The sequence below is a fragment of the Macaca nemestrina genome, chromosome 3, assembly GCF_043159975.1.
Source record: "Macaca nemestrina isolate mMacNem1 chromosome 3, mMacNem.hap1, whole genome shotgun sequence".
NCBI classification, from domain to species: domain Eukaryota; kingdom Metazoa; phylum Chordata; class Mammalia; order Primates; family Cercopithecidae; genus Macaca; species Macaca nemestrina.
This window is the reverse complement of record NC_092127.1, coordinates 15,294,687-15,312,785: the sequence shown is the minus strand read 5'-3', so window position 1 is coordinate 15,312,785 and position 18,099 is coordinate 15,294,687. Positions and strand designations below refer to the sequence as shown.

Sequence of the window (18,099 nt, the reverse complement as noted above, 5' to 3'; positions counted from 1 at the left end):
TGGGAGGCAGAGGTTGTAGTGAGCCGAGATCACACCATTGCACTCCATCCTCGGCTACAGAATGTGATGCCATCCCCCCGCCTCAAAAAAAAAAAAAAAGCTTTTTAACCGTTTAAGACAAAATAAACCTTGGGTTTCAAAGAAACTTGCATTGACAGGACACAGTATGTGTAAACTCCGCCACTTCCCAGAAGATCTGGCACCAAAAGATGGAGGATAATAGACGAAGAAAAAATTCACTAAGTTAGAGAGAGAGGCTCCTGGGCACAATGGTAAAATTACTAATCCCAAACGGAAGATTTCAATATCAGCAAGGAAATTCCCCACTGTCAGGGAAGAAAGACCTCATAATGCCTACAAGGTAGGACTGTCTCATTGCTGTTGACCACACACTGGTTTGTATCCCATTCTTTTCTTTTCCAAATGAGGTATTTTATTGCAGTTTTTCTCTTCTCGCCCATCATTAGAGTGTTTGTGTGTGTGGACACAGAGCAGATGAGAGAAATTGTCTTTTAAGTTCATAGGTCACTAGATCATGAGAAGCCACGTGCTTCCTGACAGGGAGGACTGTGCATCTGTTGGTGATTCTAAATCTAAGTTGGGTATAGTAACGGCATAGGATTTCACGATATTACCCTGGAGTAGGAGTAAAATGTTTTCAGTGTGAGGAGCAAGGGATTTACAGGGATATTAACTGTGGCAAAGACAAAGATGATTTGTCGATTAAAAACTCAGCCTCTCCATGGTGTGTAGAGTTCTTCCTGGGAGGCATCACCTGCAGTTTCTACGTTTCCCAGTATCCCTTGCATTTAAATAGGGCCATGGGACTAGTCTCACCAGTGGACTATGAGTCAAAATAATGCATGTTACTTCCCGGCTGAAATGTTCAAGAAGGAGGCATGCCTGCCCATTCTTTCTTCTCAAGTTCACTGACTGGAAGTAAATGATTTGAAAGCTATAGACAGGGGAGCTACAAGGTAGAAGGATCCTGAACAACCTCATGAAAAGCTGCTCACTGAATACAGCACTAGATTCTTGTGTGTGTAAAGAAAAAAAAAAACCAATTGTGTTAAGCCATGAATTTCAGGGTTTATCTGAATTATTTGCTACTCTTAGTCAATTATGACAAAGAATACACAGTTATAAAAATTATTTTGTGGGTATAGGAGCAAAATATTTGAAAGCCATTGATCTAGTTCGGTTCTACACACACACACATACACACACACACACACACACACACACACACATGAATTTAGGGGCAAATAAACATTTACGTAAATGTGTACTTTAGATTTTAAATAATGGTATGTCATTAGCATGAAATTACTTTAGGGCAACCTAAATGCAGGAATTTAACAGTTTATCCTTTTTCAATTTAATCCTAGCAGATTGAGCTTAAAGATGTAGTAAGATCTAACAAGGCAGTCAACATGTTTTATTTATTTATTTATTTATTTTTGAGACAGGGTCTCACTCTGTCACCCAGGCTGGTGTGCAGTGGCATGATCTCAGCTCACTGCAGCCTCTGCCTCGCAGGTTCAAGCGATCCTCCCACTTCGGCCTCCAAGTAGCTGGGACCACAGGCACGTACCACCATGACCGGCTAATTTTTCTGTATTTTTTGGTAGAGATGGGGTTTCGCTATGTGGGCAGGTTGGCCTCAAACTCCTGACCTCAAATGATCTGCCCACCTCGGCCTCCCAAAGTGCTGGGGTTACAGGCGTGAGACACTGTGCCTGGCCCAACATCTTTTAGTAGCCTTGTTTCCTTCATAGCACTTGTAAGTGAGAATGAGACAGTAGTTTTTGAACACATACTTAAAGTCACAGTAGTAAGACAAATGATGTTAAGGATTAGTGATAGGAATTAGTAATAAATCCATACATCTGTATAGCAAAATGCATAGGCTATTAGTTACATGCAAATGACTATAGGACCATTAGCTATTGTGGGACTAGACCCCAGAAACATCACACCATTGAATACCTATGGAGTTAGAGTGATATCTTTACTCATGATTCTTAAAAACAAGCTTCAGGCTGGGTGCGGTGGCTCATGCCTGTAATCTCAGCACTTTGGGAGGCCAAGGCAGGTGGATCACCTGAGGTCAGGAGTTCTAGACCAGCCTGGCCAAATAGTGAAACCCCGTCTCTACTAAAAATACAAAACATTAGTCAGGTGTGATGGCGGGTGCCTGTAATCCCAGCTACTTGGGAGGCTGAGGCAGGAGAATTACTTAAACCCAGGAGGCTGAGGTTGCAGTGAGCCAAGATGGCACCATTGCACTCCAGCCTGGGCAACAAGAGTAAAAAAAACTCCCTCTCAGAACAAAACAAAAACAAAAACAAGCTTTAGAAGGGAGTAAGTAGCAAGTCCAAATCCATATTGTAGCAGGGAAAAATATAAAATGTATGTCATTTGCCTGTTTGTTCTCAAATCCACAGCCTTCCCTTGTGCTGCTCTGCTGTGTAATGCAAACGGCTGACCCTGAAAATCACGTTTTTCGTAACTCCCTTCCTAGCTGAGAGGTACTTGATAGGATATTGCAGGGGGAGATTCCAGGGTATTTCCTCCCCCTCCACTCTCTTCGGGTGGCATCTCTGACAGTGGCTGTCCCCTCCAGGATTCCAATTCCCATCTGACAGCCCCTGCTTAGTAGCCCCAGCTTTGACTGGCAGCCTCCCATTGGTTCCTTGGCACTGGTAGTACCCTGAATTGCACCAGTTCTGGAGGTGATAGAACCTTCCTGCTGTTGCTAGGTTGCCTCATTACCCATGTTTAGCTCTTTGGCTCTTCCAGGATCTTTGCAACTATTAATAGTTCCCCGTATTACATTTCTTCACGACTCAAATGCTGTTTTCCATATTGGACCTAGTAATTGATACATGTCTGCACTAACATCTACAAAGAATATAATATACTTAAACATGTATATATGAATTTTCCAACAACACAGTTTCTCAATAATTATTTGTGTTTGTTTTGTTGTTTGTTTTGAGACAATCTTGCTTTGTCACCCAGGGTGGAGTGCAGTAGTGTGATGTCGGCTCACTGCAGCCTCTGCCTCTTGGGTTCAAGCAATTCTCCTGCCTCAGCTTCCTGGAAAGCTGGGATGACAGGCAGCCGCCACCACGTGCAGCTAATTTCTGTATGTTTTTGTTTGTTTGTTTCTCAGTAGAGATGAGGTTTCACCATGTTGGGCAGACTGGTTTCGAACTCCTTGCCTCAGGTGATCCACTTGCCTCGGGCTCCCAAAGCGCTGGGATTACAGACGGGAGCCACCGCACCCAGCCAATTGTTATTTGTTGAATGAGTGAATGTTATGTGTGGAAATGTTACTTAAAAACTGTGGGGAAAAGGTAGTTTCATAGTTCAAAGATAACCTTAGAAATCTTATAAAATTTAATGTAACTATATGCTGACAATGAGATTTTAGTAAGAAGAATTAGAAATGGTGCCAATATCAAGGCAGGAGGAGTTTTAAAAATATACAAAAGCTAGCCAGGCATGTTGGCGCATGCCTGTGATCCTAGCTACTTGGGAGGCTGAGGCCAGAGATCACTTGAGCTCAGGAAGTTGAGACTGCAATGAGGCACGTCATGCCACTGCACTCCAGCCTGAGTGACAAAGTGAGACTTTGTCTAAGAAAGAAGGAAAGGAACGAAAGGAAAGAAAAAAGAAAGGATATTAATAAGCTTGAATGTAATGGTAGAATTAAGATGGTCATATATTCAGAATCTCAAAAACAAAGCAAGTCTAGAGGCAGTGATTGCAGTTTTGCAGTCAATATTAAAGCAAGTAGCTTTTGAACCTTTTTCATTGTGATTCACAATGAGAAACATATTTTATATCAAGAATGAGTAGAATCATATATGCATGAGATTCCTCCTGTATTTTCCATTCATTATCTCCTCTTTTATCATACCCTATCCAGAGTGATCCAGTTTTTCACACACTTTGAAAACATGGATCTAGGCATGTTACAGGAACCAAGATGTATGCAAACTTATCCAAAGGATCAAGAGGTAACTCATCTTTTACTCACTCTTTCTTTCTCTACAGCGGCTATTGTTTTTGTCACCTCAACATGCATTCACCTTTCTGGTAATGACAGTGTAATTTTCCCTTTGGAAATTTTCCATCTCCTTGTCTTAGTCCATAGGACTCAGGTCAATGTCCTGCCCACCTCTCCTGTCTCCTTCCCACTCCATAATTCTACCAGCTCTGGGGAGGTATGCCATCTCCTTCTGGGCAGGCTATCTCTCTGACCACAAGGCCTGTCTCAGTAGTGGGCATATAACCTAGGCAAGGCCAAATCAGTTCTTGTTTTGGTGGACTGGAAGCTGCTGGGAATCAGGCCTGTAGATCCGGGAAGTCATCATGTGAGAGACCTGCCCAGAAGGGACGCTAACAAGAGAAAAGGAGACGGAGACCTTATGACAACAACTGTGACCCTGGATCCAATCACCTTTTCCTACGCACCAGTACATTTCCCTTTTGAAATTCTAATTTAAGAAAAACCATCCGATGATGTTTAGTATGTGAAATACCTTGAACTTCTGTCAAAATTTGCATTCTCAGACCTCTTCAGTGTGCTAAATTTATAAAGAGAGCAAAAGTAAGGAGAAATTGTCATATAATCACTTGAATGTTAAATGATATTACACGTGTCTAAATTTATTTTTATATGAGAAAATAAAATTTGTAGGACATTTCAATGTCATTATGAAGTCTCGACCTTTTTCTCAATGTCTACGTGTTTCTAGTGTTGCTGTTCTAAGAGTACCAACTTCATTTTACTAAGAAAAACACATTTCAAAAATATACCATTTACATTAGCATATTCACTGAAAAATACAGGAAACCAAGGTCCCCCTCCCCCACACTTCAATTTAATGATTTTCTCAACTGGTATACAGAGAGATATAACAGTATGAATTTATTTAGAGTTACCTATAGAAGATAAGATTTAAAGTAAGTTTTTAACTTATGTAACTCACATTTTTCAGTTCTAGTTGAGATTTGGTTTTAAATGTCTACATAGTTTATTGATTTGAAAAAATTAATTCAAAGCAGAATGTATATTGAAGGCTACTAGTCCAAAAATTATCCATAAAAGTTTGTAGTATTTACACGACAGAAGAAAAATACAGAAGATAAGTGATACTGGGCATACCTACATCATTTGCTGATTGCCAGAACATACAAACAAGCTTTTGCCTGATTACAATTTATCTCTATCAGATGTTCATTGATGTTCACTACTTCGTCTTTAACACATTAAATGAAAATCTAGACTACAGTTACTCATATTCAAATTAATCCTTAAAAGTGAAGGCAATAGTTTTCTACAGCAGAATTAAAATAGGGCAAGATATGATAACATTCCAGTACTTCTAGGAAATCCATATCAACCTCACATGGATAGATTTTGCTTCAAGCTGGGAGGTCTGGAGTTAGCAGACAGGGTGAGTCACTTATCCAACATTTTTTTGAGAAAACGACTGATTTGGAAATCTTGTGCTTTCATTGTTATTAGCATTAATCACTGCTTGTAAAGAGTGTTACCCAAAGCAGGTGTATTTAATGATTCTTAAGATAGCTGACAACAAAAAAAAGCAAAACCTCACAGTTATCTTTACCTCTGTGTTGTTATGAGTTTCAGCATAGGTAAAAAAAATTTACAGTTGTGTCTGTGGCAAAATTGGTTTCATTTCCTCGACACCTATACATCGAAGACTAAGTAATTTATGGAGATAAGAACAAAAAAGTTGTATTGAAAGATAGGCACTTTTGAAATCTGTACAAGTCAACAAAGAAGTAATCTGAAAAAATGTTACATTTGCATTTTTTTCTTATTGAGCATATCTTAAATATAACATTTTTTGGAGTACTAACTATTCTTTATTGCTGTAACTGTTAAAAGTTTAATTCCTGAGATTTTTGGAGTCAGTTAAAGTTCTTAAAGTGAGCAGAGGAAAGAAATATCTTTCCCAGATGGGAGACTGACCTGTGAATCAACAGTGTCAATCAGTTACTTTCTGTCATTTTTCCATACATCAGTTTTCATCTGGGATATGTTTACACTGTAGTTTATTCCTTAACTACTGCCCTCAAAATATGCTACTTTAAGAAGCTCTTGGAAGAACTGAAATGTTCAGTTGAAAGATGGTATATAAGTAGAAATTATTATTATGAAATATTTGTCCTTGATAAGTAGCTTTCCTCTTTTAAAGTATGAACTTTACGTATGTAAGTGTTTTACATCTGGTTTGATTTAAATAACAATTCAAGTATCTCCTTTAAAATGATGTTCTGAAGAGCATTAATATTTATGAAGCACAGATATAAATACACTTTCTGAAAGGCAGAATATTCCTTGAATATCATTTGTTTTGATCATTTTTTAGACTATTGAGATTACAACCTAGCTTTGGTCCACGTCACAATTTTAATAGTTCATAACTTTTTATCCATATACTTCACTCAAAATTTAGAAAATATTTATCATCAAATGCATGAAGGAAAACTTAAAACTGTAACATTTCATTTAAAAGCTATATTCAAATGAAGATAGGGTCTGAATATAAGCCATTAGTGCTTATTTCTGGCTACGGCTAACACATAAGCTGTTCACTGACTTTTTGCTTGAAATGGAGTTGCATCATAGTCTTGAAAGTGAATTCCCTTAGAAGTTGTGATCTTCATAATAGCACCATTTAAAGCATCATCTTCAATGAGTGTTATCAATCCATTGGCAATCAATGGTGGGCTAAAAATAAAGAGAACAGTATTTTGAGATGAAAGAATGAGGCACGTTACCACTTCATTTTAAGTTATTTTCTGAAGAATCTATTAATTTGAACATGTTATAAGGAAATGTGTGTCATTAAGCTATTGCTACTTCCAATTTTTATTTAATTACATATTAGATATCTTATTTATCTAATTTATTCAATTAGATTTTTTTCTATTGATATTAACTAAATCATTTGATAAATTTAGCTGTAACCATCTATCATTTTGGCAGGAGGAATTTATACTCATTATTTTCACTGAGCAAATGATCATTTTCTCATCTTTATCATACCAGTAGATCTTAGACTTACCAGATATAGATGTTATTAGTGTAGTAATATGATTGAAAACAGCTAGCATTTACTGAAAATTTTATTTTTTGCCAGTTTCTGTTTTAAGTACCTTACATATATCATTTTAATTTTTTCAAAGTCTCTAAGTTTGTTATACTATTATCTCTATTTTATATGTGAGAAAATTGAAGCATCTAGAGGTATGATGGCTAAGTTCATGATTAGTGCTAGAGCCAAGATTTGATCTCAGGTCTGATTCCTTCAACGTGATAACTATGATTCTGTGCTGTGAAATCCTCAACTACTCTAATTCAGACATAATTCATTGAGAAAGTATGTGTGTGTATCAACTATTTCTTATAAAAGTGGTTGAAGTTATGAAAACTTACAATATTTCACAAAGAGTATATTTGAATATTGCTTGGAATTTAGGCAGAGAAGGTATCATTGCCTTCAAAGGTGACTAAATGTCAACTTTACAACTGAAGGTAGTAATGAAGCATTTTACATATTTCAAAGTAACATTCATAATGTATAAACTTACATTCTATTCACACATCCAGAAAAAAATTTTCTCCCAGAGAGTTTGCCAAACCAAAAGTTTGAAGCTTGCGTTCATTTCTCAACTGTATAAGCTTATTTGCTCCTTTTTATAGCTTGTCTAAAAAATGCTTTGTTTCATTATTTAAAAGAAAATAGATACAGTTTTACTTACTCCAAAATTCCATAGTATTTAATCATATCCTTGATATGATCCTTATATTCTATATATTGTCCCATGTTTTCTTCTTTTTCAATTGATTCAAGGATGGCTGTGTTAACAAAGCCTGGACAAATGGCATTCAGTCTCACACCACTGTTCATAAGATTAGCAGCCAACTGCCAATTAGAACGTTGTAGGTTTCAGCAGTTTCATAAACATATAATACAGCACAAACTGATCATTAAAGCATCTTACAGTTCTCTGATGTAAAAAATGCTAGTTAGATATCCTCCCAGCTATATAACAATGACTGGTAAGTAGATAGTAAAATAACACATACCTAAAGTATTATATTAATTCCTGAAAGTCTCACCTAATTAATTTTTTAAAAATCAGTATTACTGGACAACTCCTGGAAACAATTATGTAAGCTTCTCTTATCTACTGAACTCTGCAGGAACCTGAAGCTAAGCAGCTGAGACTTAGAATTGATATCCTAAGTTTTCTTTCAGATATTGTGGTTGTATAACAAATAATACTTAATTAAAAATACTTTTAGTGAAAATCTTTAGAACTTTGATTCTAAAGACACTCTTAATAATCTGCCCTACCTGAAAGACAATTTAAGTATTTTCAGACTAACATTATTAGGCTTAATTTATCAACTACTGATTTTATTTGCAATTATTAAAAAATTAGTCAATTCTCATTATTCATGAATTACATATAAACAAATTGGTTAAATTTGCTTGCTAAAATTTACCTGTAACCCTGGAAACCAATACTTGTGGAGCATTTGTGGTTATTTGTGGACATGCACAGGGCAGTGAGAAATTTGAGTCACTGATGTGCATGTTCCTGCTGAGGTCAAGTAAGACTATACTCTGCCGTGCCATGTTTTTCTAATTTTGTGCTTTCTTATTGGTGATTCTGCTGTTTAAAATGGCTGCTAAACCCACTGCAGAAGTGCTGTGTAGTGTTCTTTAGTGTAAGAAGACTGATGTCCTGTACAGAAAATATTTGTGTTAGATAAACTTTGTTCAGGCATGAGTAATAAGTGTTTTAGTAATGAGTTCAATGTTCATACAACATATAATAAATAAGGTTTCTTTAAACAGGAATACACATAAAATAAGGTTAGGTATTGACTGGTTGATTGGAATTTTGTGACCAGAGGCTTTCAGAACTTAACCCCGTATTTCCCCTAAAAACAATGGTTCAGTAGTCACTAACGTAGTGTTTGCAAGTGACTTCGTGGAACGTCACTACCATGAATAATGAGAATTGACTGTAGAAGTTTCCAGTCTTGTAATTTTCAATATAAAATTTCTGGTCTTTAAGGTTTACTTTGCTTTGTAAGAGAGCTTTATGTGTTTATAAGAAGTCTGTCTGAAGATTATGTCTTTTCAAATTAAGTAATAATTTCCAATCAATTTAAGAGTGTGAGAACTACTTACCTTCCATTTTGACTGAACAGTTAATATTTGTGCATCTGTTTTTTCTGTCTCCTACTAATTCTTTGATTACTAATATTTTTCTCTTTCTCTCTCTAGATCCTCTCTTTGTCTTACCTAGATGAACCACCCAGAGCTCCCCTACAACTGTTCTTTCTGCTTTTTCACTTGTCCTTTGTAATACAATTTCCAAAAGCAGGCAGAATGGTCTTCAAACAAAGGAAATCTGATCTTATCACTCCTGTGTGTAAAAGCCCCATGGATGGTTGCCCTTGAAATAAAATCCAAGCTCACAACAGTGACCCATAGCTGCTTTTGGTCTGGCTCCTGTGCTGGTGTCTTGAGTCATACCTCAAACTACGTTCCCCTTGCTTGCCAGGCCCCATTCAAGCTGCTCTTTTGTGAATTATAAAAAGGCAGGCATTCTTACCTCATGCTATCAATGCATGTGATTAATTAGGTCTAAAGTATTTTTCTAAGCTCTGTACACCTTTCACCCTAGGCCTCCATGGAGACATTATCCTTGACCACTCTATCAAATAAAGGTCTGGCCCCACCCCTCCTTCTAGCTCCATGTTCTCAGTCATTTTCATTGTATCTCTGGCGACAAATAATGGCTGGGGCCTATTGCATCTTGCATTTCAGAAAACCTGAAGTTAATAATATTTACATTTGGGGTCATTTTTGTAAATAAGTACTATCTCCCCATTACTTATCCTTAATACATTTTTTAATAACACATCTGTATTTAGAAACTACTTCATTTAAAAATGATCTATTATTTATTTGGTCCTTTATGTGATCTGATAACTATTTTTGTAATTGAGATGGAGGTATGCTATTTTTCCATCTTTTATCCAAAAGAATTGATTTCTCAACGGATTCCTCTCTACAGAATTCATGTTTTATGCATGTGTACAAAGAGAAAATGAGATATGATGGTTGTCGTAGCCTCACCGCTGCTGAGCGTGTGAATCCAACTATGCCATGCTTGGAAGCACAATAAACCGGCTGCTGTGCAACGGGCATGAGTCCTGAAACAAACGAATAGAACATTGAAATGCTTTGATTAAAAAATAAGCAGACTATACCCAATAATGACAATGCAAATGAATATTTTGTGATAATTTCGATTTCAGATGAATCTGAATAACAGAGTAACATAAAACCAGATAGCTTTGTAAAACCCAGTAGCCTAAGTGTAGTTTATGTGCTCCGTGACCCATGCCGTCCAGAATTTATAGGAACTAAGTTACACTGAGAGATATAGCCAAGAGTCATGTGTTTTTCTGCCTCCCCAGGCCTTCTGGAAAGTCAAGGAAAGTAAATGGTATGTAAAACACAAAGAAAATTATCTTTAAAGTCAGTAAATTACCATCTAATTTTCAATTTTTAAATTGAATATAAGAATATATATATAAAGTATATATTCCACATTTTTTTTTTTTTTTTTGAGACGGAGTCTTGCTCTGTCGCCCAGGCTGGAGTGCAGTGGCCGGATCTCAGCTCACTGCAAGCTCCGCCTCCCGGGTTTACGTCATTCTCCTACCTCAGCCTCCCGAGTAGCTGGGAGTACAGGCGCCCGCCAACCCGCCCGTCTAGTTTTTTTGCATTTTTTAGTAGAGACGGGGTTTCACTGTGTTAGCCAGGATGGTCTAGATCTCCTGATCTCGTGATCCGCCCGTCTTGGCCTCCCAAAGTGCTGGGATTACAGGCTTGAGCCACCGCGCCCGGCCTATATTCTACATTTTTAAAGCTTCCTAGTGGCAGAAGGAATTTGAATCTTCAGAGAGTCTTGGAGATTATTAGTGTTCACTATAAATTAGTATGCAATTTCCTGTTACCAATCTGTCTTGAACAATGCCTCCAAAGTGTAAGAAAATTAAAAGTTAACTTCTTTGTATTTGATCTGTTGTAGATGCCTAGATCTTTGTCCTATGACTTAGGAAGACAGAAATAAACAATTATGGTCCTTTTTATTTTCTTTCATAATTATATAGTCAACTATGAAATTCAATCAATTACAGAATGTTTTAATTTTTAATTTTCCACATATGCACAATAGTAACTGATTAAATTCATGGTCTGGAGAGAAAAAGCAGTATTATAGCATATATCTAGAGCATCTCTTCTCCCCCAACTCCAGCCTAGCTCAGCTCTCCAAAAAGACATGAAACAACAACAATAAAAACCTATTTTACTGTAGTAACTATTACTATCAAGCTTGTTTCTCATAATTGTTAATTATCTAATCAGCAGTCAAATTGAACCAGAGTCATTCTTGTATTTGGTTTTAACTAATTTGGATTAACTTGTTTTCATGCTCTTTACATTTGTGACTTCTCTGAGTCAAGAAACAGTGATCCCCGATTATTATACTATATTTAATATCAAATGTCATGCTAATAATACCAAATTATTCTGCTGACACATGCTCATCTCCACCCAGCTAACTACTCCCAGAATGCCGCCCATCATTTGAGGGTGTTGGGCCAAAGTTCAGCAATAAATGTAGACCTTAACCACTCCCTGGGTGCCTGCCAGGTCTCAATTTATAAAGTATGTTTGCACAAGGGCAGTTTAAATCCCCGAGGATGGTAGATCACACCTAGTGTGTCCACCCAATGATTTCGAAGTATTGTTAATATGTGGCTTGTCTTGTTGTCGTTGCTGTTGTTAAGTAAAATGTGTAAGTTAATTAAGTTTGTCAGTGTCAGTCAACAAGAATTTATGATGCTTCCACAGGCTCCATAGGTATACTAGGAGTGGAAGATAAAGGGAATAAAAAAGTATAACCAGGAGTTGCTGCTTTTGGTTCTTGTTAGTCCCTGCTTTGCCCATTCCTTAAATGTTTATGAGACAAGGCAGTGGTTGTAGGACAATGTTCATATACAGCAGGAAATGCAGCATGAACCTTTATCAGAGATAAACTAGTTCACATAGCCACAAGAAGTACAAAGACTTTGTTCATAAGGGTTGTCAAAGATGAATTTGAAATGAATTTTTGTTACATATGCAGAGGGGATGAACCTTGGAACCCCAGCTAGTTCAAGGTATCATAGAGCAAAAGAAATATACTGTTTTGTGGGTTCTGGTAATAGCAAGGACAACATACAGACTTTTCTTAAAGGCAGATTTGTAAATGCAACTGGAATGTGAAAGAAATTACTTGCAGTTTTTAAATGGCAGTTGGTTTTATGAATCTTGTAACATTCTAATCACATTTTCACTGTTATGCAAAATGTTTACTCTTCCATTGCTTTCACTTTCTTTCTTTTATTCTTTTTTTTTTTTTTTTTTTTTTTTTTTTTGATGGTATCTCATTCTGTCACCAGGCTGGAGTGCAGTGACCCGATCTCTGTTCACTGCAACTTCTGCCTCTGGGATTCAAGTGATTCGCCTGCCTCAGCCTCCCAAGTAGCTGGGACTACATGTGTGTGTCACCATGCCCAGTTAATTTTTGTATTTTTAGTAGAGACAGGGTTTCACCATGTTGGCCAGGAAGGTCTCGGCATGGGTCATGGTCCATGACCCATGCCGTCCAGAATTTATAGGAACTAAGTTACACTGAGAGATATAGCCAAGAGTCATATGTGTTTTTCTGCCTTCCTAGGCCTTCTGGAAAGTCAAGGAAAGTAAATGGTATATAAAACACAAAGAAAATCATCTTTAAAGTCAGTAAATTACCATCTAATTTTCAATGTTTAAATTGAATATAAGAATATATATATATAAAGTACATATTCTACATTTTTAAAGCTTCCTAGTGGCAGAAGGAATTTGAATCTTCAGAGAGTCTTGGAGATTATTAGTGTTCACTATAAATTAGTATGCAATTTCCTGTTACCAATCTGTCTTGAACAATCCCTCCAAAGTTTAAGAAAATTAAAAGTTAAAAGTCTCGATCTCCTGACCTCGTGATCCACCAGCCTTGACCTCCCAAAGTGCTGAGATTACAGGCATGAGCCACCGTGCCTGGCCTCACTTTCTCTCTCTCTCTCTTTCTCTCTCTCTTTCTCCCCCTCCTTCCCTCCCTTCTTTCCTGCCTCCTTCTCTGTCTTTTGAGACAGGGTCTAGCTCTATTGTCCAGCTGCAGTGCAGTGGCACGACCATGGCTTACTGCAGCCTTGACCTACTCGGCTCAAGCAATCCTCCCATCTCAGTCTCCCAAGTAGCCAATTCATTCCAATCGGCTTTCATCTGACCACTGCAGTCAAACAGATCTTACGGAGGTTGCCAATGAGCAATGGCTTGCTAAGGCTAAATCTCTGTCTCATTTTGCTTGATCCCTTCCTTAGCAGCAACTAGCACAGTCACGCTTTCCTTGAAACATTTCCTTCTCCAGGCTGGTCTCCTATCTCACATTCACTGGCAGCTCCTTCTTCATGTCCTTTGCTGGCTCCTCTTTCTTGACTAGACCCCTAAACATGCTGGAAAACTCCAGAGATATCCCTAGTCCTCTTTGCTTTTCTATAAACACTCTTTCCCTACATGATTATATTCACTTCTGAGGATAAAAATTAATTCTCTCAATTTGTCTCTCTAAATCTCTGTATGATACACACACACACACACACACACAATCTCAAATTTAAAATATTTATCTCAAGCCAAGACCTCTTACTCTGCCTTGAACTCTAGAGAGGGAGCCTTGGGTTATTTCTTGTAATATTTCCTAGCAGTTTTCTCTCCTGAAACTATAGTGGGTGCTCAGCCTGGGCAACACAGTGAGACTCTGTCTCAAAAAAAACAAACAAAAAAGAAACATGATAAATATCAGATGTTATAGAAAAATTTCAAATTAAAACAACAATGAGATTCTACTACACATATTAGAATGGCTAAGGTTTAAATGCTGAAGGCACCAAATACTGATGAATATGTCAAGCACCAGGAACTCTAATTCACTGCTGGTGCGAATGCAAAATGGCACAGCCACTTTGGGAGACGATTTGACAATTTCTTTCAAAAGTAAACATACTCTTACAATACAATCCAACATTCAGTTCCTTGGCATTTACTCAAAGCACTGAAAACATGCTTACACAAAAATCTGTGTGTGGATGCTTATAGCAGCTTTATTCATAATTGCCAAAACTTGGAAGCAATCTAGGTGCCCTTTAGTCGTTGAATGAACAAATAAACTGTCTTATATTCAGATAATGGAATAATATTCAACTCTGACAAAGGGCTATCAAGCCATAAAAAGATGTGGAGGAAACCTAAATGCATATTACTAAGTGAAAGAAGCCAACCTGAAAAGGCTACATACTGTATGATTCTAACCATATGACATCTGGAAAAGGCAAAACTGTGGAGACAGTTGAAAGATCAGTGGTTATCAGGAGCTGCTGGGAGGAAGGGATGAACAGGTGGAGAACAGGGTTTTTAGGGTAGTAAACCATTGTTTGATATTATAGTGGTGGATATATGTTATTATACCTTTGTCCAAACCTATAGACTATACAACATCAAGAGTAAACCAGATGAAACACCTCAAATAATGATTTTATTGACTTATTTATCAGTTCATCCACATTGTACTCTTTAATGAAAATGTATCTTTTGCACTAAAATGCCACAATTTTGGTATAGTGTCCTAATTTGGTTTGATTTCTGAACTTTGGTAAACTGGACTGTTTCTAATCCTAAATCAACAGGCTCTACAGAAGTAAATTCACATAAGTACTATGTGTTTAGTTCCTTTTAAGTGTAAAGTCTAATGAAGTAATATTTTAAATATACTCAATTGAAATGTGTAAAACTAATGGGAGGACCCCTGTTGCAGGGCGAAGGTGGAATTCTGCTGGTTGAATAGCCAGATACCAGTAAAATGACTATAGGATCAGTTGCTGTAATGAATATGGTTTTTTTTTTTTAATCTTGCAAAATAATTCTCAAAATTAGGGAGCACATGGAAATATCTTGTCACAATATTAAGGGATTTAAGATAACAACAACAACAAAACAAGGGATCGTGACCATATGAGAACAGTCTCTGCTTTTAAAGAAATGGCATTTTGTTTAACATTGTGAGAAATCCTGTCTTTGTGCTTAAAAATGGATACCTTATATTAAAATAGTTAAGAATAGTATCTTTCAGTACTTCTGATAGGCCCACCATCGTGCAAGTTTATTTATAGAAATACAAAATGGCTCTTTTTAAAATATACTAAGTACAATTAGTAGCAGATTTATGTCTGTCATAACTGTAAAGTTACAGAAAAAAAAATCAGTAGAGGGAGAAATTCTACCCACAAAACAAAGAAACATTTTCTAAAACCACTCAGGATAATAACACTAAATGATTGGACTGATGAGATACTATATATAGCATTTAAAATACCTGAAAGCATTTAAAATATCTGAAAATTACATGTGGACTGATAGAACAAAGAAAGTCATTTAGAAAAATAAAATTTAAATTCCATCTCTACATTAGTTCTTCTATTCTTCATAATCTTTCTACCCATATTTACAAAAGCCAATTTTAATCTCTTCATTTCACAGAAGGCAAAAAGCTCAAGAAGATTTTTTTTTTGCAAAAACAGAAATCTCAGACAGGGCAGTCATACTAAACCCACAAACATGATTTGCTTTTAAGGAGAGAGAAACCACGTAAAATGGACTATATAAAAATGCTGAAAATTCAACTTAGAAAAATATATTGTTAATCTAAGGATGCTGACCCTCATATGATAAGCTGGAGTTCTGTTACTATGCTAAAAAAGCAGGAATCTAAAGCTGTCACATTTTCTTTACAACCACCACCAACAAAAAAAGTGTGCCCGTCTGTTTGTTTTAACCACCACTTCTCCAACTTGAAGAAAAAAGGGAGAACTAGCGATAAATATTTATCTATGGTTCGTGCATACAGCTGACCAAAGTAACTGGTGAACTTCCTCATTTGTGATTTTCCGCATAATGGAACACCTTATCTGATGGCTGTTTTTTTTATTTTTATTTTTTCATTCTTATGGTTGTCACTAAGTCATGCTTTAGAGTGTGACACGACATTAAAAAGTGACACATGCGGCCGGGCGTAGTGGCTCACGCCTGTAATCCCAGCACTTTGGGAGGCCAAGGTGGGTGGATCACGAGGTCACGAGATTGAGACTATCCTGGCTAACACAGTGAAACTCTGTCTCTATTAAAAATACAAAAAAATTAGCCGGGCTTGGTGGCCGGCGCCTGTAGTCCCAGCTACTCGGGAGGCTGAGGCAGGAGAATGGCGTGAACCCTGGAGGCGGAGCTTGCAGTGAGCCGAGATCGCGCCACTGCACTCCAGCCTGGACGACAGAGCAAGACTCTGTCTCAAAAAAAAAAAAAAAAGTGACACATGCTTTCATAAAACCACTGCATGTTCTATAACAAAAAATCTTCCCAGAAAGATATGTCTAATAGCAATTCGCAGTGATTCAGACAGCTGCTACTAGTGTTCAGTCATTGCCTAGGCTGTGGTCAGAGGAAACTGAGAGAAGCTCCCTTAGCCATTCAAAGAATATCCATCCCTATGCATCTAGTGGCTGGCTTCTTAAAATGTGGTTCAAGGAGCGGTATGACGGGGGAGCAGGATTTCAGGACCCATCTCTGTCCTCCTGAAATCAGAATCTGCATCTGACAAAGTCCCTAGACACATGAAGTCTAAGAAGCGCTGTTCTAGAAGATTATTCGTTTCTCAGTAGCCCTCTCCTTCCTATGTTAAGAAACCCCGAATCTCTCATCTATCCTTCAAAATGCCTCATTTACAAATATTTGATCATTCCTACTGATGACTTCTAATATGTGTCTTTTTAACTATTTTAAGCCGAAAGAGAGCAAAATGGACTCTGCAGACTGACATGGGTGAACTTTGCCAGCACTAAGCAGGAAGGGTGGCTCCCATACTCATGACAGTTGGCATCTGAGCACTTATGATTCACAGCATAGGAACAGTACATCCACTCTATGACACAGGCTAAAATGGAGCAAAATAAAATTGCTTTTATTACCACTGCTAATTCCCACACTTTTCAGGATCTGTTTGAGATTCATTGTTCAAGTATAAGTTGGAGATAAATTGACCTCTGTTGTAGAGACTTGTCAAAGTTAAATGTGAATGTCATAAAGCCAAAGGTTTACCACAATGCCTGGAGCTTGGCAACTGCTAAATATGTGTTAGACCCGCTGCCTTATCACAAGAGCAGTAGTAGAGGATGGTACCATGCGATTTTCTTACTTTTGGCCTGGAGATAGAAGAAGACGATCAATGTTTTATTTCACCTGGAATTTCTGGATATTCTAGTCCATTCTTCAGGCTATTGGAGTCCCAAGGCCTTGCAACTTAAATATCATGCTTGTGGGTTTTTTGATTTTTTTTTTTTGAGAGACAAGGTGGCAATATGTTGCCCAGACTGGAGTGCAGTAGCACAATGAAAACTCACTGCAGCTTTGAACTCCTGGGCTGAAGAAATCCTCCCACCTCAGCCTCCTGAGTAGCTAGGACCACTAGTGTGCACCACCACACCCAGCTAATTTGTAAAATTTTTTATGGAGATCAGGTCTCACTCTGTTGCCCATGCTGGTCTCCAATTCCTGGTCTCAAGTGATCCTTCTGCCTCGGCCTCCCAAAGCATTGTGATTATAGGTGTGAGCCATCACACCTGGCCCATGCTTCTGTTTAAACACTTTATGCCATGGAAATGACTTGGTTCTGTCATCTTGATAACAGACACTGATATACAGCTCTTGGGGTAGAAACTTTGCCTAGTTCCTTTAATATCTCCATTTCCCTTCTGCAAATGCTCAACATATGTTTGATTAACTTGAATTTTTTATTTAAGGTAGTAATTTTAGCACTTCTACCTTA

The 18,099-nt window shown here is 37.4% G+C and overlaps 1 protein-coding gene and 1 long non-coding RNA gene across 3 annotated transcripts in view; one reads left to right on the top strand and one right to left on the bottom strand.

Moving 5' to 3' along the window:
* The window catches only part of LOC112424021 (uncharacterized), a 54,254-nt gene extending 49,285 nt beyond the window's left edge, over window positions 1–4,969 (top strand). The window contains exons 9-10 of the long non-coding RNA XR_011620800.1: window positions 159–361; window positions 3,938–4,969. This is a non-coding gene — a long non-coding RNA (uncharacterized lncRNA). The remainder of the gene's footprint in view (window positions 1–158; window positions 362–3,937) is intronic.
* The window catches only part of LOC105466655 (15-hydroxyprostaglandin dehydrogenase), a 31,093-nt gene continuing 17,648 nt past the window's right edge, over window positions 4,655–18,099 (bottom strand). Inside the window, exons 5-7 of one of the 2 annotated variants that reach the window (XM_011715735.3) lie at window positions 10,209–10,285; window positions 7,810–7,973; window positions 4,655–6,775 (exon numbers count right to left, since the gene is read on the bottom strand). In XM_011715735.3, the coding sequence (XP_011714037.1) occupies window positions 6,637–6,775; window positions 7,810–7,973; window positions 10,209–10,285 (380 nt within the window). In that variant the 3' untranslated portion in view covers window positions 4,655–6,636. The remainder of the gene's footprint in view (window positions 6,776–7,809; window positions 7,974–10,208; window positions 10,286–18,099) is intronic. The other variant, XM_011715736.3, reaches the window with a different exon arrangement.